The 20,935-nt window shown below is 33.3% G+C and overlaps 3 protein-coding genes across 4 annotated transcripts; 2 read left to right on the forward strand and 1 right to left on the reverse strand.

Moving 5' to 3' along the window:
* The first annotated feature begins 1,515 nt into the window (after positions 1–1,515).
* On the forward strand, positions 1,516–5,063 carry LOC117915022 (primary amine oxidase-like). Of its 2 annotated transcripts, XM_034830566.1 has the most exons (5): positions 1,516–2,325; positions 3,288–3,672; positions 3,759–3,872; positions 4,083–4,621; positions 4,726–5,063. In XM_034830566.1, the coding sequence occupies exons 1-5, from the start codon at positions 1,559–1,561 to the stop codon at positions 4,922–4,924; spliced, it is 2,004 nt and encodes a 667-aa protein (XP_034686457.1). In that variant the 5' UTR covers positions 1,516–1,558; the 3' UTR covers positions 4,925–5,063. The 2 variants fall into 2 exon arrangements, with proteins under 2 accessions (XP_034686457.1, XP_034686458.1); XM_034830567.1 differs by lacking the exon at positions 3,759–3,872.
* A 3,746-nt stretch (positions 5,064–8,809) lies between these two features.
* On the reverse strand, positions 8,810–11,007 carry LOC117913983 (G-type lectin S-receptor-like serine/threonine-protein kinase LECRK2). Its single transcript, XM_034829129.1, has one exon. It carries the CDS (start codon positions 10,860–10,862, stop codon positions 8,868–8,870), a length of 1,995 nt encoding a protein of 664 aa, XP_034685020.1. The 5' UTR covers positions 10,863–11,007; the 3' UTR covers positions 8,810–8,867.
* A 6,325-nt stretch (positions 11,008–17,332) lies between these two features.
* Positions 17,333–20,858, forward strand: LOC117914474 (primary amine oxidase 2-like). The gene is made up of 5 exons (XM_034829821.1): positions 17,333–18,114; positions 19,098–19,482; positions 19,588–19,701; positions 19,858–20,396; positions 20,494–20,858. Exons 1-5 carry the CDS (start codon positions 17,333–17,335, stop codon positions 20,696–20,698), a joined length of 2,025 nt encoding a protein of 674 aa, XP_034685712.1. The 3' UTR covers positions 20,699–20,858.
* Positions 20,859–20,935: the final 77 nt, after the last annotated feature.

The raw sequence follows: 20,935 nt of genomic DNA on the forward strand, positions 1-20,935 counted from the left end.
TGTGATGGGATTTCTATTATCCAAGTAAATCATGAAAAGTAAATTTCTCTAGCACCAGCATGATAGACTAGAAACACTACAATATTTAGCACATACATCAATGGAGGATGAACATTTTACTATCATTCATACCAAAAGCTCTCTAGCCGTCCGATACAGGCTGGTCAATGTAATAGGAGGTGATGGTGGTTGAAAAGGTTGGTGTAAACTTTTTTCTGCTATTGGTAGAATAAAATCCCTTTTGTTTATTTATTCATCCAATATTCTTCCAGCCAATGAGTTGAAAATTAATCCATCATTCCGACCAATGGTGTACGTACCGATGTAGCAAAAAATTTAGACGGTTCAATATATATGGTAAGAATTGAATAAGAATATAAATGAATGAAATTTAAATATAGGGATATAACTAAATAGAATTAGGATATAATTAATACCCTGTAATGTAACTAGAACTTAAAATAATACTTCCAATCTTTTCTTCATTTTTTTAAATATTTAATTTAAATTCATAATTGCAAAAAGTATTCATCCTTCTCTTCACTTCATGATGTAATCATGTTTAAACTAAAAATGAAAGCAAAAACATGATTTTTATTTTAATTATTAATGTTATTTTTGCTATTTATAATTAGTAGATATCAATGAGCAAGAAAACTTGGGAAGAATGAATAATTTAAGGGGGTGTTTGGTACGTAAGAATGAGGAGTGAGAATAGACATCTTATTTCTTCTTTTTCTCATTCTTATATTTGAATAAATTTTATGAAGATAGAAATGGAATAGAAAATGATTATATTAAAAATCAAATCTCACTTATAATTGAGATTTCAATTTATCATAAGCAAGTAGTATTTCGATACATTCATCTCATAAGAAAATATAAAATAGTTTTAAATTACTATTTTACTTTTAGATTTCATTCATCAAAGCTCGATGTCTCTTCATCTAGTCTTATTATTTAGAAACAAAAAAAAAAAAAAAAATCTCGATTTTTTTTTAAATGAAAATAAAAAATTATTTTAAACTATGTATAATTTCCTTTTCATTCTCCTTTCTATTATTACCAAATATTAGAATATAAACAAACAATCAAAATTCAAATCTTGAATTCCTAATTCATATTTCATTCGAACACTAGAAATTAAATTACTAAATTTATTTTTATTTATCTAAAAATAGGAATATAAACAAAATATTCATTTCTATTTCATATTCTCGTGTACCAAACACCCATAATAATGGTAAAAATAAATCACGTGGAAAATAAATTAGCTATGAAAAAACTACAGAAATAATACTACTTTGAAGCTTATAATTTTCTACATTCGCGTTGCATGGGCCTATGACACCTCGATTAAATATTCAATTAAATTCTCTGTGTACCATATATTCAATCAATTTCTCAATCAATTTCTCTGTGTACCAAATATTCAATTGAATTCTCTGTGTACCACTACTATAAACGGTAACACGAAGCAATTGCTTAGCACAAAGCCACTTCTCTGTTACAGCATCTGTAGAAACGGTACAACGAAGCAATAGCTTAGCACAAAGCCATGGCTTCTCTGTTACAGCATCTGGGGCTCTTCTTGCTTTTCTTCGTCTCTTGCCACAGCCAGTACCACCCACTAGACTCTCTAACCCCATCTGAGTTCCACCAAGTTCAAGCCATTGTCAAGGGGTCGAACCCTGGCTCCAGCCTCAACATGACCTTCCAGTATGTTGGGCTGGACGAGCCAGACAAGTCCATCGTCCTCTCATGGCTCTCGAACCCCAACTCTACAACCCCACCTCCACCTCGCCGAGCCTTTGTTATCACTCGACTCCACAGCCAAACCCACGAAATCATCGTTGACTTGTCAACTCAGTCCATCATCTCCGACGAAGTCTACGGTGGACACGGCTACCCTTTGCTGACCAGCGAGGAACAAACGGCTGCATCCGTACTGCCTCTAACTTATCCACCATTTATAGCTTCAATTACGAAGAGAAGTCTCAAGTTATCCGATGTTGTTTGTTCTACCTTTACAGTGGGGTGGTTTGGAGAAGATAAGAGCAGAAGAGTGTTGAAAATACCGTGTTTTTACACAGACGGGACAGCTAATTTATACATGAGACCGATAGAAGGGGTAACAATAGTAGTTGATCTTGATGATATGAAGATAATCGAATACTATGACAGATTAATGGTTCCAGTGCCGGAAGCGGAAGGAACGGAATACCGATTGTCCAAGCAGAATCCCCCATTTGGTCCTCCCCTAAACGGTGTGTCGGCCATGCCACCAGATGGACCTGGATTCAAGATCGATGGGCACAATGTCAGGTTTGTGTAGCTTAATTGTTCATTGTATTTGTTTGTTTTGGGTGAATTCATGGACTTCATGCTATGTCTGCTCAAAAGTCAAAAGTAGCTTTGGTGACTCGCATAGATCGTATAAAATACTACAGGCTTACTTTTATTTCTCCGAAAATAACGAGGAAAGAAAAAAAATATAAAAAAATGAATTTTTTTTTTTACCTTTATAACATAAAATTAAATATAATTAAAATTTATATATTTTTAAATTATTTAATTTTATATTGATGAGTTAAAATAAGTAAATTAAATGAGTTTAAAGTAACAAATAAAAATATTTTATTAAATTTTTTTTTTATCACTTTTTGTTTTCATTATACTTTTCTTTTCTGTTTTCTTTCTCTTACATTGTCCTTTAAATTTTTTAAAAACCAAACATAACATAAATGAACACGGTTGGATATTGCATATCTTGTTCATATTTAAGTTTAATTTCTAAGAAAAATAAGCAATTAATATAGCATACTCTCATATAAAAAGAATACACTTAACTTATTTATTGTAAAAATAGGGTTTATTTTATCATATTTTCTGAAATTTATTTTAAAAAAACTGTTCTCAAGTTAAAAAAAAAAAACATTTTTTAAAAACAAATTTAAAAAATATGACCAAACAGATTATTTTTAAAAATGATTTTTATAAAATAACAACTAAATTTTAAGTATTTTTAAAAACAGTTTTCTATTTTTAAAAATAAAAAACTGTTTTTGAATCACACGATCAAATAAGTTCTTATTTTTAAAAATTATATAAAATTAAAATCATTACTCTAATTTGGTCTTACTCGAAGGATAAAACTGATCCAACCATTTGGTCTAATTTGAATTTTAAAATTATATAATTCTTATGGGTCATGGGCTTTAAAAAGAATCTCGCTCTTCAATATTTCTACACCCTTACATAAGAATGTTCAATTTGATTATGTGTAGGTGGGCTAACTGGGACTTCCATATAAGCTTTGATGCACGAGCGGGTCTAATCATATCACTTGCATCAATTTATGATCTCCAGAAGGGCACATTTCGTCAAGTGTTATATAGAGGACACGTATCCGAGCTCTTTGTACCATATATGGATCCAACTGAGGAATGGTACTATAGAACCTATTTCGATGAAGGTGAATTTGGGTTGGGTATATGCACAGTCCCACTTCAACCAATGCTAGATTGCCCACCGAATGCAGTATTCATGGATGGGTATTATGCTAGCCAAGATGGCAAACCAATGGGTATATCAAATGCTTTTTGCATATATGAACAAGAAGCAGGAAGAATCATGTGGCGTCATACTGAGACTGACATTCCAGGAGAAGAGGTAAACAATTTTCCAACATGTTTTAATGTTTTTAGCATGTAATTATGGTTTATATTAAATAGGAATTATCTATGTATTTGTCTCAGATAAAGGAGGTGAGGCCAGAAGTGAGCCTAGTAGTAAGGATGGTCGTGGCACTCACCAACTATGACTATATACTTGATTGGGAATTCAAGCCCAGCGGCTCCATCAAATTTGGGGTATAGTATGCCTACACACACCTTACCATTGTCGTCAGATAATGATATGGAAGTTAAACATTCTACCGAAGTAATGTTTTGGGTTTGGAAGTTTTAGATCCAAAATGAGTGGGCATATAAGTTTGAAGCTTGGTAGAAAAACTATTAATACATTAACATTGATATGGTCAGTTGTAGTTTTACTGATATATCATTTTATGCCTCTCACAGGTGGGCTTAACTGGTATACCGGCAGTGAAAGGGGTATCATACACTTACACAGATCAGATAAAGGAGGATGTTTATGGCACATTGTTGGCACCTAACGCTATTGGTGTAAACCATGATCACTTCTTCACATACCGTCTTGATCTCGATGTAGATGGGGATGCCAACTCCTTTGTCAAGGCCAATTTGGAAACAAAGAGAGTAACAGACAATAGTTCACCGAGGAAGAGTTATTGGACGGTTGTGAGTGAGACTGCTAAAACTGAATCTGATGCACAAATTCAACTACGATTGAAGCCAGTTGAGCTAATAGTGGTGAATCCTAATAAGAAAACCAAGCTTGGGAACTATGTTGGTTATCGCCTAATTCCAGGGTCATTATCTAGCCCGCTTCTGTCAGATGATGACTACCCGCAAATTCGTGGTGCCTTCACGAAGTATGATGTTTGGATCACTCCATATAACAAGTCTGAAAAATGGGCAGGAGGATTGTATATGGACCAGAGTCGAGGGGATGACACCTTAGCTGTTTGGAGCCAGAGGTATATATTTACTAGTTCAATTTGTTAGCTGTGTTACCGGCATTTTAAGAGGTTGGTTGTTAATTGGTATTAATTATTTCCAAACTTCTTGCTAATATGCACAGGAATAGGGAGATTGAAAACAAAGACATTGTGTTGTGGTACACAATAGGATTTCACCATGTTCCTTGCCAAGAAGATTTTCCAGTCATGCCAACATTGAGTGGTGGATTTGAGCTCCGACCCACCAATTTCTTTGAGAACAATCCTGTGTTGAAAACAAAACCGCCTACTCCTGTGTCTTGGCCTAATTGCACCCACTAGGTCATAGATGGAATATGCACAAGAATGCTTCTCCTGTTGGCAATATGAAAAATTCAGCTACTTTCGTAAGTCTTGACAAATGTTTTGCATTTTGCATTTAGTACCCTCATGGTATGAATAAATATGACTATTACTAATACTTTTAATCTTTTTTTTTTTAATAATTATTTTAGAAATTTTAAAATTATGTTAAAATTTGAACGTAATTTTCGAAGGTTGGCTAAAGAATAGTCTCCCAACAAAATTGAAAAATATAGATTTTTCCTAATATTCTTTTTGAAAATTCCAAGACTATCTTTTCTCACGACACGTGGGTTTAGATGGATTAACCTTAACCCTCCTCGGTATGCCCCTTTTTATTTATTTATTTTTATTTTTGTTTTCCTTTTCAATTTATTACTTTTAATTATTTTATAATGTTTTTTTTAATTTTTAATTATTTTTTATTGCATGGGTAAGTCCAATAAGGTGTAATTTGATATTTTTTTATTTTTTATTTTAATTTATTTTAATTTTTAAAAACATAATTTAATTGTTTAAAATATTATTATTTTTTGAAAAAAAATAATAGGAAACCCAACTTTAATTTATTGAATTTTCGCATAGAACATTTTTTACGTACTATGTTAATTAATTTTTATATGTTTAAGCTTTTTTATAATTATGTAATGTTATTATTGTTAAATTATTGTAGATGCAATTTGGGGAAAGTGTAGGCTCTAATTTGTTTGATTTTTATTGTTTCCAACCTTAAGTAATAAATTGGTTTTTAATATTTAAAATTATTGGATTAATTTTATGTAATGTATTATTACGAGATCATGATATATTAATTATTCAAGTGTATAATTAGTTTGCTTTCCTTCTGTTATTGTAATTATTTGAATGGCAATATTGCTTTAGTAGTGTTATTTTAATAGCTTAAAATATAGGAAATGTAAATTAATTTATCGTTAGTATATCTTTAATTTAATTTATTTCATTATTATAATTGTTTTATAAATTGGATTGTTTACTTGGTGTTATTAGCAACTATACTTAAAAGCGTATAAAATTTTTATTGGTATATCTTTATTGCCTAATGTATGTGATAATGAAAATATAATGTATCATCAAGAAATATGAGTTCAAGTGGAAACTACAAAGACCCATAAAAATAAAAAAAATACTAGATTTGTCCAAATTCAATTCTAAAAAGTTGAATCAACATCCTATTACCATAAATGAACTATACTCTAGAAGCTTATGATATTAGATCGAGACATAAAATTTAGGTATGGGACTTAATAATAATTACATACAAGTTTCCATTGAATTGGTGTTTATAATCTAACGAGGTAAACGCTATCAATTTCTTAATATTATCTCTACTATTTATAAGTATCAAATCTTTTTATTATGTGATTGGTTGACTTACTTTAACTTTCGAAAAACATATATCAAATCCCCTTAAAGGAATTATCATGATTATAGATTTTATTATTAGAATGTCTTCAGAATCATTCAAGGGAATACATTGTTTCAAATCCATGAGATATCATGGTACTTATCTTGAAAATACATGTTGTTACCAACTTTAATCAACAATAACATAATCCATAGGAAACATATGACCACCTTAAGATTTCATCCGTAAGTCAAAGTCATAGAAAACTTTAGTATTAGCTTAATACTCTCTTAAAGTCAAGAATTCATGCAATATAATAGTTTAATGAAGTTGTGACCACCGGATACCAAATGTCATGACTCACTAGAGGTTATATCCTATATCTAATTATACACACTAGTGCATTCATTATAAAAAAACTCATCTTGATGATCAAATTAAATCATCTCTTAAATTAGGAGATAATACACTACAATTTAAAATAGATTACATATTTATATGAACTAGTTGTAAAGAAATATCAACTTGTCAGGGATTCATAACTTAAATTTTCTATATAATTCCTAATACACTCAAATTATGTATAATGCAAGTAATGTAGATCTAACTGTTCATCATTCACAATTGCATAAATAAAATAGTGAAAAAGAAAATCAAAATCATAATATAAATAATAATAAATTCTTTTATTATTCCCTCATATCATGGTTTTAAGTGGGCTGTCCCAACATTTAATGCCAAAAATAAAATAATAATTCAAAAAGTGGAAAAAAAAAAGAAAAGAAATGACACAAAAAAATAAAGTTCAAGTCCAAGTTGTTATTTGTGTAAAGAAAGGCATAAAATGATAAGCAAAAGTGAAAAAAAAAAAAAAATTATTTTTTTTAAAAAAAAATACAAGGGTAAAGTGGCAAGGCAACTGTGAAGGGAGTTTCTATATTTTCAAAGGAAGTGAGCATTGTCCAATTAGGGCAACGAGGTCAAGCCAAACACACTCTTTGTCATTGCATTGCAAAAAGGTTTTTTTTTTTTTTTCTTCTCTATAAACTTCCACAATTCTAGTATCACGACTGTATTAACCAAATCACGCACATACATGAATAAAAAATAAAAAAGAACATAAAAATTTTAACATGATTACGTCCACAAAATGTATCAATACTCAATAATTCACTGATCAAAAGGAACAAAAAGAGTTACAATGGTGAAAGTTTTAAAAACATTTCTTATTTGTAACCACGTTCTTTTTTTTTTTTTTTTTTTCATAAAATGGTATATATAATAAAAGTAAACTCGTCATTCATATCATAAAAAAATAAAAAAATAAATAAATAATCTCCAAGGGTCGCTATCCCCTTCAACCCCCACAAGTACATAAGACAACTTGATCCCCATTAACTCAAACTGATTCAGACTTCTCAATCCAAAAAAACTCACTCTCACTTATATATATATACATATATAAGTCTAACAATATATCATATATAAAAGTGTAGTTTGTATAAAACACATACACTATGTTTGGTTCTTCAAAATTTTGAGGTAAAATATAAGGGAAAGAAAATAGAGAAAAAAAGTAGAAGGAAAAAAAATTAAAGAAAAAAAATTAAAGTTAATAAATTATTTTTATATACTTCTTCAAACTTATTTAATTTATTTTCATTCATGGTATAAACATTAAATAATTTTAAAATATATAAATTTATAATTAATTTTAATTATATTTGTTTTTCTTTCCTTAGTATTTTTTCAAGAATCAAACATAACCTTGGTTAATTTAAAAATTAATAAATTTTAAACTATGTATTGAGATTATTATTAACAGTTTTTGGATAATACATTAATACATTATAGAACATTAGCAACAGTTTGAAGTCCAAATTACTCATAATATATCTAAAAAAAACACATAAACTGAAAGGTTTTTTATTATATAAAGAAAAAAGAGAAAATTTTGGAAAATAATTTTTAACAAAAGAATAAATACAAAAGTTTATTTGAGAGTGAATTTATTGCAAGAAAATTGAGGTATTGAAAGCAATCAAAATTGAAGAATAAAATAAATCTTTTCATTGGATTTGAGTATATTTAATGATTCATAATATTTTATTATTTCAAAAAGATTTCACTAACATTATTGTATAAATCTTTTCACCCAATGCATTTACTAACTCTTAGCTCTGCTTTGGACCCTAAGGATGGTTTTAGGTCATCTAACATCAATAAAATTTGCAGTAATGTAGAATATTTTTATCCTCAAGATTTTACGGATCAAGAAGAATTCATTTGAGATATCAATTGCAACATTGGAAATTGAATTTACCAAATGATCCAAGATTTCAAAATATGTCTAGAATCTATTAATCATGTCAAGATTAGTGGAAACAAGAAAATCAAAGGCCTCATTGATAGATTGATTTGTCTAATATAGACATTTCTGATATTTATGACAACTATAGAAAGAATATTTTCAATTATGAAGGTTGTTAAAACAAGACTTGGAAACAAGATGTATGATGAAATTTATTTTAAACATGATAACAATACACAAAGTTTTTATAATGATTGGGCAGTGACCAGGGGTGGGACACCAGCTTCTATTGTTCCTTCTAACATTTGTATCACCCTCTTCATTGTTGGACGGAGAATTGGGTCGGGATTAACACACCATAACCCCACCATTGCCATTCTCTCAAACCTTTTGAAATCACCCAGTACTTCTGGATCATGCTTCACCACCACCTCTAGCTTTCCCAATCTCAGACAATTTAGCACCCAATCTGTTAGGATGAGGTCATCATCTTCAGTCTCTTCCTCAATCCGGTCCAACTCTATGTGCCTTCTGCAGCATATAATCTCCAGCAGCATCACCCCAAAACTGTAGACATCCACTTTGGCTGTAACAGGAGCACACTTGAGCCATTCCGGTGCCATGTATCCCATTGTTCCTCTGACGTTGGTGCTTGTCCTGGTCTGGTCTTTCCTCAATAGCTTTGCGAGGCCGAAGTCTGCAATTTTAGCATTGTACTGTTGATCGAGTAACACATTCTGGGGCTTTATGTCACAGTGGATGATCCCAGTTTCACATTCCTCATGCAGATATAGCAGGCCTCTTGCAATTGCAAGCACTATCTCAGCTCTATGATCCCAGCAGGGCTTCTCCCCCTTACTGAATAGGAAACTAGACAGAGGTCCATTTTTCATTAACTCATAGACCAGAAGTCGGTGGCTTTGCTCATTACAGAATCCCAACAGCCGGACGAGATTTCTGTGATGAGTTTGGCCAATTGCCCTTACCTCAGCCAAAAATTCTCTGTCGCCCTGTTCAATCACTCTTTCCAGCTTCTTCACAGCAATCTTCATCTCCTTATCTTCGAAGGGCAGAGTCCCACTGTAAACTGACCCTGATGCTCCTCTTCCAAGTCTGTTTCTGAATCCATCTGTCGCTTTATGCAGCTCCTGGTATGTGAATGTCCTCAAGTTGATGTCTGCTGATTGTGTTCTTGGAGCTAGTTTGCTTAATCTGAATCGTGGCACTACAAGGTTCTGATAGATGATAATTGTAGCGAATAGTAGAGCTAGAAAGGAGCCTACTGAAAGGCATACTAACACAACAACCTGAGGCCTTGAATTGTTTGTCCCCTTCATTGGATCCTCTTTCTTCACTGGCACCTTGATGATGGCCTTTATCCCTGTAGTAGAAGGGATGCTCTTTCTGGCATTCATGAAAGGAATCCTTTTCTTGCGACAAACATTGTCGGTTGTATACGTAGCTGCCATGCAATAGCAATCATCCTGGACTGCCTTTATGCATCCATCTAAATCATAACCATACAATCGAGTCAACTCTGCAAATATATCGTTTTTAATATCAGCATCATCGATCACTTCTACACGATACTCTGTCTCAGATGGGGTGTTTGCGCACTGTTCCACAGGAACATCTGGGCGGCATCCTTTGGAAGGGATATTGGGATCAATAAGAGAATAACCCGGAAGGCAGCTGCAAGTAGCGTTTTGATTACGGGGAGAAGTGCAGTATCCATAAACACCGCAAATACCATTAACCGTGCAAGGTTCTTCAATCGCTCTCCAGATGCTTCTCCACCCTGTGCCATTTACCTTATTGTAAACGTATTGCTGGAAATTCCCAGTATCTTCAATGGTTGCTCGGTGGTAGTAGATGTTAACTGGTGTAGGCACATCTCCAGTCATCCGGAAGATGATTGAAGTTAAATTGGTCATATACATTGACGCGGTAGTCTCGTTAAAAACAAGACTGACGTTTGTCTGTTGAGTTGTACCAGACCACCAGTACCCACTATCTGAGAATCGGAATGCAAACAGCCCCATATTTCCATCGACAGACTGCACCTCCAGCTGGAAATTTCCCACTGAGTAGTCCACGGTTCCATTCGCGTTGGAGAAAAGCCTGGTGTCTCCAGCAGGAATCGCTTGTCCTGGTAAGAGGGTGTCCGTTGGATGTTCGAAGCTCTGCCAGAGGACCCTCGAAACAGAGCTCCATAAGACGAAGTTGCCGTTGTCTAACATGGAAGCTGAGCTTGCAGCAGCGTCCGCGTAGATTTGATGTACTGATCCATTGGGGTATGTCAGCAAGAGATAGCCAGATGCTGTTAAGTTGATAGTGGATCCCTCTGGAGCGGGATTATCTCGATTAGCTGACCAAACGAGGGTTTTTCAGGGATTTTATTGAACCAAATTCCAAGAAGGAAGAGGCCGCTATCAAGGAGATAGAATCCAAATGCAAAATCCCCTGAAGGTGAGAGCCAAGTTGAATCAGTGGTGGTGGTGAGGCCAGATCCCAAGGATATGTTTTCAGGTGTTTGGGCATGGGAACCAAGCAAGGAGTATAACAGTAGAAGAGACAACAAAAGAAGAATGGTAGCTGCCACTGTCATGCTGAGCCTGGGAGAGATGGACAAATTTTGAAACAACAGAAAGGAAGGATGATTATCACAAGGGAAATTGATTAATTCATGGATACTTGTAGAGAAAGAATGGGTATCCATCGTTCTCGGGACCCAAATATAATATCCAAGTAAATTAGAAGTCTTGGTCTCCACAGAAAATGAAAGTTCGTCGTGATGGTAGCGCAATTGCCTGGAAACTTTGTATTGATGTTGATCATCCCGTCTCTGGGTCCCTTGAGAATCCTTTTTCTTTTGGGTAGGTATTGGTTAGATAAGAACCAAAACCAAAAAGTTGGGTTGACCTTTAATTGCAGGTTCCCCACTGCCCACCTAGATTTTCCCACTGCCCACCTTGATTTTTGATAAATGTACTGCTATTGGGAAAGTAATTTTTAAAATGCTTGAAAAATAGTTCTAATTTTACATCACTTTTCAATACGTAGGATGAAAGTGGAAAAAAATAATAATAATATTTTATATTTGAAAAGACGTGAAACCCATTTCCCCCTAGCTTATTTTCTTTTCTACCTCAAAACTCATTTTGTCCTTTACCCGAAAACCTATTTTCCCGCGCGCTGATCATGGAGTGCAGATCCTTACCTCAACAAAAATAAAAAGGAAGTGAAGTACAGATCTGAATCACCATTACTCCTGAGTGTTTTCTATAAGTTCTGTGGTTATATTTAATGGTGTGATTGTGTTGATCATCGAGGAAGTGTGGGAAAATTGAAAAAAAAATAAAGTTTTTGTTTTTTTTTTTACAATGAAATTTAGTAGACTAAAAATTATGGAGAGGTTTCATTTTTTTTTTTTTTTTGTGGTTCGACTTCTTGTGATTCTGTTTGGTTGTCAAGAAAGTGTGGGAAAATTGAAAATTTTGTTTTCATTTTTTTATCGGCCGGTTCCGACACAATATTCGTCATCAATTATCAGTCAAAGGGAATTTCGATAATTTTTGGGAAATTGTCCGATATTTTTTAACAGTCCAACCGTGCATAGGATACAAAATTTGTCCAATTTTTTTTTTATATATAAAAAAACATATGCTATTTGGTAATCTGATCATGATTTGCAAGGAAAGGTTGTGTTTTTTAGCCTGGGCCAAAAATCGTGGATTTAGGGTTCGTGAAATTTAAATCCAATGGCACAAAAGCAAAGAGACCCCCTAAAACAGATCCAGATAGCACATGGAGCAAAAAAAAAAAAAGGCAATTTTTTTTTGTTTTCCTTGGGGGTTTTGCATGGATTTTCTCTAAAATCAAATAGGGATGAATTTCCCCGGAAATCGAATGAGTGATGGATTTTCTTGGGAATCAAACAGGAGTTGCAAAAAAAAAATAATAATAATAATAACCCGATTAGATTAGTACGATTGAGAGTGGCAGAGGAAAATAGGGCCTTTTTCATGAGGGTAAAATGGGATTCTTCATTGGGTAAAGCTTGTTGCCAATGTAGTGAAGGAAATGCTACCAGCAGTGGAAAATTCAATTTCATGGGGCAAAATAGGATTCTTCACTGAGCTGCAACTTGGAACCAAATCCAACAAGATTTTGGAGATTATGGATGGTGTAACTTGGGTTGGGTTTAGAAAACAATGAAACTAACCCAATCGAATATGGGTTAGATTTGGCCGCGACATAATGAAGTATTGGATCATTTTAATTAAAAAATTATTATTATTATATTTAATTAGCGATATTTAAATTTAATGAATTTTAAATATTTAATTAATATTCAAATCATTTATCATATATAAAAATGGATATACTATCTTTTTATTTGTTAAAATTAAATAGTTTATCTTGTATTAAATTAATACATTAAATTGAATTAGATAAATTAAAATAAATTTCATTTGATTCAGTCTTATATATCTTTTATTTGATTCTTTTTAGGTACATGAATGGACTAGGCATACATAGGTTCTTAGAGATGCACCATCGACTGACATTAGTTTGCCACTTGTTAAGGAGACTCCTATTACACCTATGGAGGTGTCATCCACCCCACCTATAGTACCACTTGTTGCATCATCACCATAATCGATAAAGGCTACATTGGTTGATGAGGAGTTAGTTCATATAACAAATGATGATCAATAAAGACAAAAGAATAATCGTGGTCAAGGATGTGGTAGGAGATGTGGTTGTCAAACTCATAGAGGGGTACATGTTAGCCCCATAGAGCCAATAGTGGAGCATGCATATCATGGACATCCACAACGGAAGAGGAAATTTCCTTTGTGCGGTACACATTGAGGATGTTACTATATATGACTTGTATTTTGGATACTGTTAGTATTTTGCATATCATTATTTTGGACAAATACTCAAGATGTATATTTATACTTGTTATATTTTGGATTAACTAACTTTTTATTAACATAAGTTCTATAGTATTCTATCTATTATGGACTTATCTTACACAAAGTAGTATTGTTACTATTTTGGAAAGGTGTTGACTTAATTGACATTTGGTTTACTTGTTTTCATTGGTTTTGGATTGAATGTTAAAATATTGATTATAATGTACACAAGTGATAAACTTTAAACATTTGGTCATATAGAAGGTAATACCAATTAAGTGATAGTATTTTTTTTTTCTTTTGTGGAAGGTGTCTCTTGAGCATAAATTAAAAATTTTTCACTATGTATGAAAATTGTAAAAAGTGTCTCTTGAAGAGACACCTTCAGTATAAACCCAATTTTTTTAAAATTATGGAATGTCTCTTCAAGAGACACTTTTAATATAATTCCATTTTTTGGGAATTGTGAAATGTATCTTTTCAATATAAACTCTTTTTTTTTTTTTTTAAATTATGGAAGGAGACAAAAGACACCTTTAGTATAATTCCATTTTTTGGGAATTGTGGAAGGTGTCTTTTCAAAATTCAAAATTTTCCATTGTGTATGGAAATTGTGGAAAGTGACTCAATTTTTTAAAAAATATGAAAGGTGCCTGAGTATAATTCCATTTTTCTTTGGGAATTGTGGAAGGTGTCTCTTCAAGAGACACCTTTAGGATAAATTTGAAATTTTTCACTGTATATGGAAATTGTAGAAAGTGTTTTTTTAAGAGACACTTTCAATATAAACTCAATTTTTTTAAAATTATGGAAAGTGTCTCTTGAAGAGACACCTTTAGTATGATTCCATTTTTTAGGAATTGTGGAAAGTGTCTCTTCAAGAGACACTTTTCACAATTTCCATACACACTGAAAAATTTCGAATTTATGCTGAAGGTGTCTCTTCATGAGACATTTTTACCCTTAAAATCATTTCCACAATTTTTAATACATATAGGATTTTGTGGAATTGTAGAAAGTGTCTTTTCAAGAGACACCTTTAGTATAAATTCAATTTTCTTCAATTGTAAAATGTGTTTCTTGAAGATATACCTTTAATATATATTGAAATTTGGGGAATTGTGAAAGGTGTCTCTTCAAACGACACCTTTTATATAAATTAAAAAATTTTTGAATTGTAAAATATGTCTCTTCAAAAGTCATCTTTAACTTTAAAATCAAATTCATGAGACATTCAAATTTATCAAATTATGGAAGGTGTCTCTTTAAAAGACACCTATAATGCATATTTGATTTTATGGAATTGTGAAAAATGTCTTTTCAAGAGACACCTTTTGTATAAATTTTTTTTTTTTTAATTGTAGAAGAAACACCTTCATCTTAAATTCAATTTTTTTTAAATATGTATCATGATTTTGAAAATTGTGAAAAGTATCTCTTTAAAAGACACTTTTCACATGGTAAAAACTGTCATAAATCTATCAATTTTTTTTCAACTACCATTTTTTAATAATTATTTTTTAAAATTGCTGCAAAAGTTAAAAAGCCCCTGCCCACCTTATTACACGAAAGTAGTCGTAGTTTGCTTGGCCAATTGAGTCCTTCAACATAGGGATAGATCTTAGAGACCATCGGTCAGATATCAAACATTGGAACCCACCCAACCCTCATAAGGAATTTTTTGAATTTGCTCTTGGTGAAATCTGAGGAGGAGAGGAATGGCTTCGAGGTACTAGGTCCAGTAATGGAATGAGAAATGGGATGAATGTGAACTCGGTCCGATACTGATATGATGGTGGAGCAGTGATAATTCGTTGCGTGATAAAATATTGCGGAAGAAAGGTCACAGACGCCAGAAAGTCCTTGCCTTTGGGTGCTTGATGTAAACAATTGAATAGGTTTTGAATGATTCATCTTATAATTGTATTAGCATATTCTGAATAAAAGGAGATAAAGTCTTTCACGTATGGACAATTAGTCTATAGATTATACCATGACAAAATTTATGATTGTGACCTACTCCTTATTTTCTTTAGAGAATAATTTTTAAAAACTATAATCACAACTATTTTTTCAAAGCTACTTTCCAAAATCTTTGTCTCCAAGTGTTACCATGTCAGTGAGGAAGCAAAAGCAACTCAAATTTCAGTTGTACTTCTCCTTTCTATGTGAATTGGGTTGCATTGCGTATAAAGTGGAGAGAGGATCCATAGATTTTCTAAGTTCTCAAGTTGAGTGCTGAAAAGAAGACCTTGTAGGTACATGCAACCTTGCCCAGTTGAAACACTATCATGCAGTCGTTAGCATTGAAAAGGAAAAAAAATGTATTTTATTTCATTTAATCAATTAGGTTATGTTTGTTCCCAAAAAGTAACAAGGAAAGAAAATAAATGAAAAGGAAAATGGTTTTCTTATATTTAGTTTCATTATATTTTTTTTTAAAATAAAATATAATTAAAATTAGTTAAAAATTATGTATTTTAAAATTATTTAATCTTTATATAATGAAGGAAATGAAGTGAAATGAGTTTAAAAAAACATATAAAAATAATTTATTAATTTAAATTTTTTAAAATTTTTTTTTTTATTTTTCTTTCTTTCCACTTTTCCTCTTTATTTTCTTTCCCTCACATTTTTTCCTCAAATTTTTTGAGAACCAAACATAATATTAATGTTCGACTGTTGGAAGCGTATAACTGAGTACTTTTCAACTGAGGAAGAGCAATTCCTACTCCTGCCTTTAAATTAATTTATTCTTTCCATTGATACCGGAGTTTTAATATTACTTAATTAGGCTGAATAAATTAAAGAAAAACAAATTTGAAATAAAATATATTAGTAAAAAATTAAAATAAATAAATAAATGAACAAACAAAGAGGATAAGAAAGCACAAAAAGAGGAGTAAGGGAAGATACAAAATTAAGCTTGTCTTATATATGCTAAGTGAACCATATATTTAATACCCAAAAAGGAAAACATGTGGAGAAATTCAGCCATGAACTTGGCATCCAGTACGAGAGTGCCTTGTATTTCAACTGCAAAAGTCACGCCTCATTCTTTGAATATTTAGCTTATCTTGGTCCCTGGAAAAATCGCTGCTACATTGTTCTACCTTAAGTTCCTCAAACGTGTGACACACTCTCACCATGAAATATTACAATTTCAGTCTTCCCTTTATTTTTTTTTTAATATTTAATTTTCTTATATGCGAAAAAAATAAAAAAATAAATTTAAATTAAAAATGAAAATAATAAAATGATTTTCTTTGTAATTTAATGTTATTTATTACTTATTAGTATATATATATATGACTGAGAAATAAAGAGTCAAAGAAGGTGTTATTCTCGATCATCATAGAGGTTGGAACTAAAGTGATTTAATTATGTATCAGGAATCAGATTTGAACTGGTGACATGAGGATTTTCAGTCCTCCGTTCTACCAGTTGAACTATCCTCGACTATTCCCGATACATCATCCTCATTTTTTTAGATGATTTGGTCTATGTCAATTAAAAATAAAAAGATTAAAGGGTATTATATTATAAAACAAGGTAGCCTGAAATTTCTTGGATCTTAAAAAAAAAAAAAAAAAATTGTAAGTGACACGTGTTATTTATGAGTTTTCTTAGTAAACGTAAAAAGAGTTTAGTTTCAAGAAAATTCTTTCAAAACTATAATTTTCTAAATCCGCGTGCCTAGGGACACCTCGATCAAATATTCAATTAATTTCCCTATAAATCTCTACTAGAAATGGTACAAAGAAGCAATAGCTAAGCACAAAGCCATGGCTTCTCTGGTACAGCATCTGGGGCTCTTCTTGCTCTTCTTCGTCCCCTTGTCACTAGTCTCTTGTCACAGCCACCACCACCCACTAGACTCTCTAACCCCATCTGAGTTCCGCCAAGTTCAAGCCATTGTCAACGGGTCGAACCCTGGCTCCAGCCACAACGTAACCTTCCAGTATGTTGGGTTGGACGAGCCAGACAAGCCCGCCCTCCTCTCATGGCTCTCGAACCCCAACTCTACAACCCTACCTCCACCTCGCCGAGCCTTTGTTATCACTCGACTCCACAGTCAAACCCACGAAATCATTGTCGACTTATCAACTCAGTCCATCGTCTCCGACAAGGTGTACAGTGGACACGGCTACCCTTTGCTGACTAGCGAGGAACAAACGGCTGCATCTGAGCTGCCTCTAACTTATCCACCATTTATAGCTTCAATCAGGAAGAGAAAGCTCAAGTTATCCGATGTGGTTTGTTCTACCTTTACAGTGGGGTGGTTTGGAGAAGAAAAGAGCAGAAGAGTGTTGAAGATACTGTGTTTTTACACTGATGGGACAGCTAATTTATACATGAGGCCAATAGAAGGGGTAACAATAGTAGTTGACCTCGATGAGATGAAGATAACTGAATACCATGACAGATTAACGGTTCCGATGCCGGAAGCGGAAGGAACGGAGTACCGATTGTCGAAGCAGAAGCCCCCATTTGGTCCTCGTCTAAATGGTGTGTCTAGCATGCAACCAGATGGACCTGGATTCAAGATCGATGGGCACAATATCAGGTTCGTGTAGCTTGTTCATTGTTTCTTGTTTTTGGGTCGGCACCTTCTGTGAAAAAACTACGAATAGAAGAGAAAAAAAATCATATTCTATATTATATCACGTTAATCAAATAAATTAAACAATATTATTCTTTTCTTTAATTTATTATTATTTTTTTTAGGTAAACGAAGCAAGAACTTTATAATTATTTTACCAAAAACTGATTCATTGGTTGTTAAGCTTGGTACCCGCTGTTGACGAATCATTATTAAATTCCAGGAGCAATGCAACTCAAAGTCCAAAAGGCCTATCACATTGTCTTGTTTAGTCATATGATATATCAGAAAAATTTTAAACTAGAAATTAATATTAGAGGTGACCATCCACAATTCCAAATTTTATGTGAAAAGTCATACCAACATAATCACATCACAGTGGTTCAGTTAAGATGGACAGAGAATGTAACCATCATGTAGTCGGTGGTGGTCTATTGATGGTTGTGGTGCATGTAGGATTAAATTCAAGCACATCTTCTGACTCTACGCTTTTTCCATGCATGGGTGTTCTGACCGTCAACCCCTGCGGCCTTCGCCCTTGTTGAAACATTGGTCGTAGGGAGAGTTTTGCAGTGATAATGGGCTGGGTTAGCCCAATGTTGTACAGGGCAGCCTGAATAACTTGGCCAGCTTGAACCAGTGTCCGTGGGTTGGGCTCAATTCTGAGAAAGAGTATGTATTTGGTCGTCCTTAGTTTGGGCTAAATCCCAACCCAGCCAAAACTTCATATTTTGGGTTGGGTATACTGTTAGACAATCGATTTTTTTAGAAGTAAATTTAAGAGGTTCGAATTTCTGCCCTTGTAAATAAACCACAGATATTCTCTTTCGAGAGTGCTCATCAAACAAAGCTATATTTCTTTTGGGTCTGGGGCTTCTAGCAGGATCTTACCCTCTTATATTTCTACATCTTGGTGCAAGAATATTTGATTTTGATTATATGCGTAGGTGGGCTAATTGGGACTTCCATGTAAGCTTTGATGCACGAGCCGGTCTAATCATATCACTCGCATCAATTTATGATCTTCAAAAACGCACATTTCGTCGAGTGTTATACAGAGGATACTTGTCTGAGCTCTTTGTACCATATATGGATCCAACTGAGGAATGGTACTATAAAACCTTTTTCGATTTAGGTGAATTTGGGTTTGGTCTTTGCACAGTCCCACTTCAACCATTAGCAGATTGCCCATCCAATGCGGCGTTCATGGATGGGTACTATGCTGGCCAAGATGGCAAACCAGTGAAAATATCAAATGCTTTCTGCATATTTGAACAACAAGCAGGAAGAATCATGTGGCGTCACACCGAGGTTGAGATTCCAGGAGAAGAGGTAAGCAATTTCCTGACACATTTGAATGGTTTTAACATGTAATTATAATTTACGTTGAATGTGAGTTGCATATGGATAATTTTATTTTATTTTATTTTTTTGCAGATAAGGGAGGTGAGGCCAGAAGTGAGCCTAGTAGTGAGGATGGTTGCAACAGTGGGCAACTATGACTACGTACTTGATTGGGAATTCAAGCCAAGTGGCTCCATCAAACTTGGGGTATATTTGTCCACACATACTATGCCATTGTCTCAGATATTGATATGGTTGTGAAATACAGTAACAAAAAAATTAAAGCTTGATAGAAAAACTATTAAACTATTAACATTTGGTCGACTATGGTTTTAATGGTATGTCATTTTGTGGTTTTCACAGGTGGGGTTAACTGGTATCCTAGAAGTGAAGGGGGTGTCATACACTCACACAAGTCAAATAAAGGAGGATGTTTATGGCACATTGTTGGCACATAACACTATTGGCGTAAACCATGATCACTTCTTGACATACCATCTTGACCTTGATGTAGATGGTGATGCCAACTCCTTTGTTAAGGCCAATCTGGAAACAAAGCGAGTAAAGGATAATATTTCACCAAGGAAGAGTTACTGGACAGTTGTGAGTGAGACTGCTAAAACTGAATCTGATGCACAAATTCAGCTGGGACTGAAGCCAGCTGAGTTAATAGTGGTGAATCCTAATAAGAAGACCAAACTTGGCAACTATGTTGGTTATCGTCTGATTCCAGGGTCATTATCTAGTCCCCTTCTGTCAGATGATGATTACCCACAAATTCGTGGTGCCTTCACGAAGTATGATGTTTGGATCACTCCATATAACAAGTCTGAAAAATGGGCAGGAGGGTTGTATATGGACCAGAGTCGAGGAGATGACACCTTAGCCGTTTGGAGCCAGAGGTATATATTTTCTGATTCAATATGTTAACTGTGCGAATAACATTTTAAGAAGTTGGTCGTTATGAATTATTTTCAAACTTCTTGCTAATATGTACAGGAATAGGGAGATTGAAAACAAGGACATTGTGTTATGGTACACAATAGGGTTTCATCATGTTCCTTGCCAAGAAGACTTTCCAGTGATGCCAACACTGAGCGGTGGATTTGAGCTGCGACCCACCAATTTCTTTGAGAGAAATCCTGTGTTGAAAACAAAACCTCCTACGTATGGGCACTGGCCTAATTGCACCACCAAACCCTAGTTTTACTATTTGTAACAGATGATGGAATAAGTATAAGAATGCTATATATTCTTGTTGGCCATATGTATTTTTCAATCATTATTTTGACTTTTGAAAAATGTTTTAGATTGTGTGTAATTATGGTTCCTTTATCATTTTGAATAAATACAACTATAGTATAATTCCCTTTCCTAATTATTTCTTTTCTCATACATCATAAACCTTTTTTTTTTTTTTGACATTTATTTTAGAAAATCT

The sequence above is a fragment of the Vitis riparia genome, chromosome 5, assembly GCF_004353265.1.
Source record: "Vitis riparia cultivar Riparia Gloire de Montpellier isolate 1030 chromosome 5, EGFV_Vit.rip_1.0, whole genome shotgun sequence".
Lineage (NCBI taxonomy): Eukaryota > Viridiplantae > Streptophyta > Magnoliopsida > Vitales > Vitaceae > Vitis > Vitis riparia.

Bases quoted from the DNA above. Each gene is read 5' to 3' on its own strand.
- LOC117915022 (XM_034830566.1), top strand. From the start codon at position 1,559: ATGGCTTCTCTGTTACAGCATCTGGGGCTCTTCTTGCTTTTCTTCGTC. The intron at 3,673-3,758 runs GTAAACAATTTT...TATTTGTCTCAG, and splicing joins CTGACATTCCAGGAGAAGAG to ATAAAGGAGGTGAGGCCAGA. The intron at 3,873-4,082 runs GTATAGTATGCC...TGCCTCTCACAG, and splicing joins GCGGCTCCATCAAATTTGGG to GTGGGCTTAACTGGTATACC.
- LOC117913983 (XM_034829129.1), bottom strand. From the start codon at position 10,862: ATGTTAGACAACGGCAACTTCGTCTTATGGAGCTCTGTTTCGAGGGTC.
- LOC117914474 (XM_034829821.1), top strand. From the start codon at position 17,333: ATGGCTTCTCTGGTACAGCATCTGGGGCTCTTCTTGCTCTTCTTCGTC. The intron at 18,115-19,097 runs GTTCGTGTAGCT...TTATATGCGTAG, and splicing joins ATCGATGGGCACAATATCAG to GTGGGCTAATTGGGACTTCC. The intron at 19,702-19,857 runs GTATATTTGTCC...TGGTTTTCACAG, and splicing joins GTGGCTCCATCAAACTTGGG to GTGGGGTTAACTGGTATCCT.